We start from the raw sequence: 8,058 nt of genomic DNA, 5'->3' as shown, positions 1-8,058 counted from the left end.
TGTTTTCCCCTGTCTAGGGCTACCTCATACGTCACTCCGTCAGTGAGTTCGTCACTCCGTCAATGAGTTCGCCACTCCGTCAATGAGTTCGCCACTCCGACAATGAGTTCGCCACTCCGTCACTTGAATGATTGGCGGACTGACGCCAATGACGGAGTGACGGAATCATTGACGGATGAATAAGGTGAGTATAAGCCCTGGATTATGTTATACGTAACTACGTCAACCCGTCACTGGGATGATTGGCGGACTGACGTCAATGACGGATTGAGCCAATAACGCAGTGATGGATGAATTAGCTGTATATCAGCCCTGGACTACTTCATACGTCATTACGTCAATGAGTTCGCCACTGACGGACTGGCATATTCTTTCGTTTTATTTTAAGAAACGCTAGTATTCATCATTTTGTAAGGTAGCATCGACGTACGTCTTTCTAAAAATTTCGTTTTGATTTCGTTTGGTGATTATAATTCATTAATATTACATTTTTTGTTCGGTAGCATTGACGATTGACGTTATGACGGAATCACTGACGTGAGTGGCGAACTCATTGACGGAGTGACGAACTCACTGACGGAGTGACGGGTGAGGTAGAATTAATTGATCATTTGTCCAAGTCCTAGTTGGTGAGTTTGAATGTTTCATCCACATATTTCGACATTGAAATTAGCTTTACCTTATAAACTTTGTTAGATCATTGATCCGGAAAAAAAGCTCAATTGTGATCTATTAAATCTTTATACACCAACATGAAATGGGCATATATTGTCGTCGCCCATGTTCGTCGGTCCTTCCATCAGTCGACAATTGCTGGTAAACACAATATTCTGTACAGAATTTGACAAAACATGGTGTGAGTGTTCGTAATCACGGTCAATATTTAGTTTGTGAACACTCTGGAAGGTTTTTATCACTCAAGGATGGACCCTTTTGAAAATCAGCAAAATTGAATAATATTGAGTACCGGGTATGAATTATTACAGATTTTGACTAAAACTTTGTGTTAGTATTCATTGTCACCCAAGGATGAACCCTATTGAAAAAAAAAAAAAAATCTAAAAAATATTTAATGAGTTATTGCCCTTATTCTTTAAAACACAATGATGAGTTAACCTTAATCAATGTTAAATATGTTAAAATGTTTTATTTAATTGTTTCATATGTCAAAATTTTAATTAAATTGTTAAGTTTTCGATTAAAGTGTTATTACAATTGAATTTGTTTTGAATTCATGCACGGAAATGCTATCCCATGCACCTCTACCCTAGCAGGGTGTGCATGGGGCAGGGTGTGCATGGGGCAGGGCGTGCATGGGGCAGTATTTCATATATACCCACAACTCCTTTAATACTGGACTCCCAAAAAAAAAAAAAAAAAAAAAAAAAAAAAAAAAAAGCCTCCCCCCTACCCGCCTTTTTCTAGTAGCAAGGACGATAACCAATTAATTTTTTTTATTTGGCCTTACTGCCAACGTCAGTCACAAGAGCATAGATTTTGTGTTAGATAGCACTGTTAACAAAGGAGACTCCATAGCAGAAACGAATAAACTTAATTAAAATTAAAGTATATTTTAAGGAAACTGATACTCAACAACTCCTGCACAAGAACTCATATCACCCAAAGCATACCCTTTCTGGTATAATTAAGTCACAAGTTTTACGATTTCACGAAATTTGCAAAAGATCAACCGATTTTAACCAAGCCTGTACCTCAGTTTTCTTGAAACTAAAAGAGGGTGCTAACTAAACGATTTTTTCGAAACATTAAAAATTCCACCTTAGCGTAGATAGCAGTTAAGAACAGACTTGAGGAGTGCCCCTCAGTCAGTCAAATAGATGCAAAACATGTCCCTTTATATCAGAAACTCACTTTTTCATTAGTAATTCCACTAAAAAAATCTATCCTGTTCAAGAGCATCTGACAAGTCGAACTTAGATTACTTAATTTCATGTAAGTAATGTCCCAAACAACGTGTAGTATAGTCTAGAAATAATTTACGCACTAGGTTTACTTCTCAGATATCAAATAAAAGCCTGTTTCTAATCATTTCAACTTGGACGACCGTTCATCCGACGATCTTATCCTAACCCCCATGGAGCGCATAGTAATTGAAGATGAAACTACGAAATTCCGTCAAGCTAAGGAAGTCCTTTGGATTGAGACGCTAAATATAGCTAGACCGATAGGACTGAATTTTTATCATAATGCAGGCTTAGTACTCTTTGTCGTCTCGTTTAATACAACCAGCAATCGAGCAAGTAAGATAGCCCATATCCTTTACGAGAGCCTGCAAGAGAAATTCACCCACGTGTATAAACAAAAGATGATTGTTGCATATTAAAAAAAAAACAAAACTTAAATGACAACCTTGTTCATAGCCCATTAATATAAAATAATTTAACCTTTCACCCATTGGGCGGGTTATATTTTATAGTAGTCCACTATCTTAGTGTACGGCTCTTCAAATGTTGACACGTGCCTTTTAATACAATATAACTAGTTTTGTTTCATAAGTGAAGATTTATTGAGTATTAAACCCGGAAGTATTTATAGAAGGTGGACATGTAAATGTTACCTCTACAAATAAAACCAGTATACAAAATTTTATACTAATATTATATTTACAGGTCAAGATATATTGAGTATTAAACCGGAAGTATTTATAGAAGGTGAACCTGGTGATGTTACCTGTACCTATAACAATCAGTTTACAACATTTGAAATTTACGGAAGTATCAGTGATACACAGACTATTACAACATGTCGTGTACAGTTATCAAGTTGTATTATTTCATCAACTGGTATTGATTATACTCAATATTACAATATATCTAAAACTAATAACAGTGTTACAATTCATATTAATACTGTCAATAGAACAAGAGATAGTGGTGTATGGAGATGTAAGGTGTTTGTATCAACAGATAATCAATCTGAAGAAAATATAACAATTGATGTAAAAGGTAGGTTTCACTGTACAATTACTTCCCACAAAAAAAGGTTCATAAACAATAAGTGCAAGAACTAATACCGTTGAAAAACTAAACTTTGTTTACAAGTATACTACCTTTTAGAATCAACATAAACTGTTAATTTCGCTCAAACTTGGCCAATAAGAATATAAGTATTTTGACTTACCTGATGTCATAACTATACGACAAAATCCCTGTATAATCCGATAAATCCACAAACTAAAGTTATTATTGAAAGAGTCCGCTTAGCATGTTGCAAATCGTTGGGTGACCTGAGGCATTTCTACGCTGTTACGCTGTTAATTATTCTGATTCGATTACCATAACCAATATGACGTCACAAGGCGAAACAGATTTTGTCTGTAGGATAGATTAAACTGAATGTTTTTCAAGATAGTGGGTAAACAGCTGCCCCACCCTGTTTTCGATTTGATACGAAAAAATGGTTTTCAGACGCAATCGAATCAGATTAAAGTCACAGGTGCATCCGTTTGCAAACCCAAATTGTAGCTGTAGGACGAGTGTATTCTAAGAGGAATCAGGTAACTAAAATATGTGTAAAGGCCCCGTCACACAAGGAAGGCGTTCTAACTGCGACGGAAAATTGGCTCAGAGCGTGCTAAGCTCTACATAAGCGTGGTATAAGCGGGAAGGACAAGTCAGATATCGCCGAGACAGGGTGTTTATTTTGGACATGTTCAAAACAAACGCCAAGGTTTGGCACTCGAACGCGTTGGGATCGAGGTCATCAGACAAGCTTTGTAACATCTCCTTGAGCGACATAAACGCGTACACGCGTGGCAAAGACGCTAGAACGCAATATGATTTTTAGGGATTTTTTCTTTAGTCTCTAGTACTTTCCAGTCGCCGTTAGAGCGCAGTCCGGTGTGACGTTGCTATAACATAGAGTCCATTTACAGTAACGCGTTTATATATGGACTATTAAATTCGATGTAATCTCATAAATAAATTCTATGATTAACAAACCGCATATGTTAAAGATAGCAGACAGCAAAAAAACGACAAATCGATTTTGCTTGTTGTGAATGCTATTTGTAAAAATTTCTAAGGGGTTTTCTAATTTTTTATGTGTATCAGGGTGCATTTCCTTACTTTTGCATTCATAAAATCCAAGAGTTTGCTTCTGTGAAAACCAAGCAAAATCAAAAGCTGGATATTAAAGATCTTGCTTAAGAATCAGCAAATGCTAGTCCCCAAATACATAAACCCTGCATTTTCCTTAATTGAAGAAGCATTTACTGCCAGATTTGAATGGTCCTTAACAGCAGCTTGACATTCAAATTTCACAATAGTTCGTTAATCCGTTCGACTGTTAATCCCGTGTTTATGTAACTCAGCGAACATCCTAAGGCGTTCAAGTAGCGTATAAACCACAGGGACGTGGCGTGACCATTTTGACTTGGAAGGGTAGGGATGTAACGTCTTCGAATGTATATTAAAGAAAATGTTGCAATCTTCTTGAAACTTTGAATGCTTCTATCTCAAGAACTTCACCCTAGATGGAGTACAGTACAGTACAGTAATTATTACTATTGACTACAGCTTTCACAGATAGTGATGGGCAATCGGAAGAAAATAATGATCGATTAATCGAAATAATCGGAGAGGCGTAATCGATTCTGTAATCGATTAATAATCGAAACACAACATATTCTTGAACTTGAACTTTATTACAGCTGTAGCAAACATTGATTTAGCCCAATGATAAATACATTTACACAATATGAAACATATATACATAATATATACAATTGCATAGATATCCAGGAAACACAAATTATTTACAATAGTGAACATCGGTGTTCCCATGAGAAATATAGATATTGACATATTTTGTACGTTAAATATTTATCACAGCATTTCATTAATTCTATAAATTTTCTCTTATCAGGATGCTCATAAGAACATTGTGGAATAAAATTATATCTATATTGATTAAAACAAGGACATACGAGAAGGAAATGAAACTCATCTTCTACACAAGATAATTCACAAAATTTACATATTCTAGACTCTCTGGGTGTTTTATTAAATCGACCTGTTTCAATTTCAAATTTCATACTTCCACTGCGAAAAAGACTTAATATTTCAACATAGGCCTACTTCTCGTTTTTAATAAATGTCAAAAAAGGTTCAAAATTAAAACAGTCCTTAAATTCATTATAATATAAAAGTTTAGATGAAGAGGACTTTGTACAAAATTATCAATAATACGTTTTTTAATAATTACAATACATGATTCAGTGAGATAACATCGATTATTCCATATATCAGAAAGTCCTAGATTTTCTAATTCAACTTTAACAAAATATGCCAAGTTTTTCTTATCATTATCACAGTAGGTTTTTAAATTAATATAAACATCATATAACAACAAGTTACGCTTAGATATATAATATCAAACTAATATTTAAATATACGAAATTTTCTTATAATATTTAATGGATATCTACCCAATTCCCCTCTTAAAACACTAATATTTGTATTATTGCGAACACTTAATATTTGCCTAAGAAATTCATTGTGTAATTTTTCGACATCTTTCCCTGCATTAAAACCCCAAACAACACAACTATAGTTTAAAATAGAGGCTACTAATGAATCAAATAATTTTAATTTGTAATGTACATTGAAATTATAATCGTTAAATATTTTATACAAACCATAGTTTGCCTTCCTATACCCTGATCACATATTGGCTTTTGCGTTTTGGTGAAACTATCATTACTATATAAAAAGATACCTAAATATACATATGAGTCAACAATCTCAAGTTCCTTATCATTTATAAACCACTTTAGACCTGCTGGTTGTATCCCCTTCCTGAATATAACTATCTTAGATTTATTTTCATTAATTTCCATGTTCCATCTTTTACAATATTTAATTTATTTAATAACAATTGCAAAGTTTCGTGTTTTTTACTAAAAAGGACAGTATCATCGGCAACGAGCAACATGAATAATAATCGACCGTTAATTGAATAACAATTTTCATTATTTAGGCTACCAGATATGTTTCTTAATCTTGCAGAAAAAGGAGAAAAAGAATAGGAGACAAAGACTCACCTTGCTTGACACCACAGTAACATTGGAAGATATCAGATATATTACCTTAAACTTTATTGCTAGACTTACTTTTCTATTTTCAGCTAATATTCAGACAATACAACTTATATAACAAATAACATTTATCGATTTTATCAAAACATTTTCGAAGAGGCACGGCTCTCTTATGTTTTATTGATAAGGCTATGCAATATGAATAAAGCATCAGTGGTACTGTGGTTATTACGGAATCAGAACTGCCATGGCATTCTGGGAGCAAACAAGAAGATTCAACCCATTTGGTTAACCTTTTATTTAATAGTAGCGAAAATATCTTTGAAATGATAGTTATACCTCTGAAGTTATCAACAAGATTCAGATCACCCTTTTTGGGTACAGGAACCAATAAATAACTCAGTCCATTGAGTTGGATAAATACCACTGGTAAAAATAATATTATAAAGTCTAACTATAATATGGGAGCCTATATATCAGAACAATCTAAAAATAATTCACATGGTAATTTATCTACACCCGAGCTTTTCCCTCGTCTCAGACCTTTGAGAACATTCACAACCTCTATGGTAAAATCTTTATCTAGTTCTGAAATATTGGGAAGTTCCTCAGTCGAGTAGGTAAATTCATTCGAACTATCATCCTTAGGACATTCACCATACATAATTCATCAGCTTGTAAAATCTGATATTCTGACTTTACGTTTCTGATCACATCATTATACTTATTTCTTGTATTAACATAATTAATTCTAGCTATATGAGATCTACATCAATAATATTCATTTCTAAATTTCTTAAAGTAGCTCTTTGATTTTCTACAATCTTTACTAAACCATTTGTTTTGTATAGCATAATTACATTTATTCTTATTTTTACTAATAGTTTTACCATAGACATTATCAATAACATCATGTAATGCTGTACTTATAAACTCAATTACTTCATCAATAGTGGTCTGGTTTGGATTACACAAGTTTTCAAAATGGGTATTAAAGGTTTTAGGAGACACTTTTTAACAAGATGAAATAATTCTATTTTACAATCTTCATTTTTAGTCCAATTGATAACTCGGACATTTTGATTGCCAGATAGTTGCTCTTTCTGGGTTTTACTCTTCTGACAACTAATTTTGAACTCAATGGGTGCATGATCAGAAAACTCGTTCATTTCTAATACACTAAATTCGACTATAGTCGACATACAATGTCGTGGGACAAGTAAATAATTAATTACAGATTCACCCTTTTTATTACAGAAGGTTATTCTACCATTTGATGCATCGATACCTAAGCGACCATTTGCTATTAAACAAGATGTAGATTTACAAAATGAAAGAAGTTTAGATCCAAAAGAATAGGTAAAGGTAAAGGAGGTAAACTGGGATCATTGTCAGATTCAATTTGATTCACATACTCACTCAAATTATCACATGAAATATAGTCAGGATCTGTTGAGCATCTCGCATTCAAATCACCACAAACAAATGTTTTACCTCGCTGTGAATAGATAATATCTAATTGCTCTAATATATCAAAATAATCGATATCCAACAGGATGATTGTTCAGGGGAATGTGCATAAATGTGATAATTATATCTTCACAGTCTATCAATACATTTTGCTTTATATTGATTATAGCACAACGCACTTTATCATATTCACAAATAATGATAAATTGGGAATATTCATTTTTATAATATACGACAATACCACCACAAATAGTGTTAACTTTATTACTCTTAAGGGAATTCGTTCTATTTACACACAGGCCTTCTGAAAAAACCATGCAACACAATCGATTGCTCATCACGCAACCAAGTTTCAGATAACAACAAAATATCGGCTTTATCTATGACTTCATGGAAGTCGGCGTTCTCACATTTGTGACGAAGCCCATGTACGTCCAAGGTCAACACGATTAACAGTGATTTATGCTTCCCGAATAAATCCTAGACGCTAACAAACCATCAATTGAAAATCCACCATTTGTATTCACTTG

The 8,058-nt window shown here is 33.6% G+C and overlaps 1 protein-coding gene across 1 annotated transcript; it reads left to right on the top strand.

The window, feature by feature from the left end:
* Window positions 1-752: 752 nt before the first annotated feature.
* On the top strand, window positions 753-6,176 carry LOTGIDRAFT_158044 (hypothetical protein; the record flags this gene model as incomplete). The annotated part of the gene is made up of 3 exons (XM_009051080.1): window positions 753-816; window positions 2,631-2,966; window positions 6,148-6,176. 3 exons carry the CDS (start codon window positions 753-755, stop codon window positions 6,174-6,176), a joined length of 429 nt encoding a protein of 142 aa, XP_009049328.1.
* Between the last annotated feature and the right edge of the window lie 1,882 nt (window positions 6,177-8,058).

This window comes from Lottia gigantea (genome assembly GCF_000327385.1).
Source record: "Lottia gigantea unplaced genomic scaffold LOTGIsca_16, whole genome shotgun sequence".
Lineage (NCBI taxonomy): Eukaryota > Metazoa > Mollusca > Gastropoda > Lottiidae > Lottia > Lottia gigantea.
Note: the sequence above shows the minus strand (reverse complement) of the source record. Positions and strands in the feature narration are given on the sequence as shown.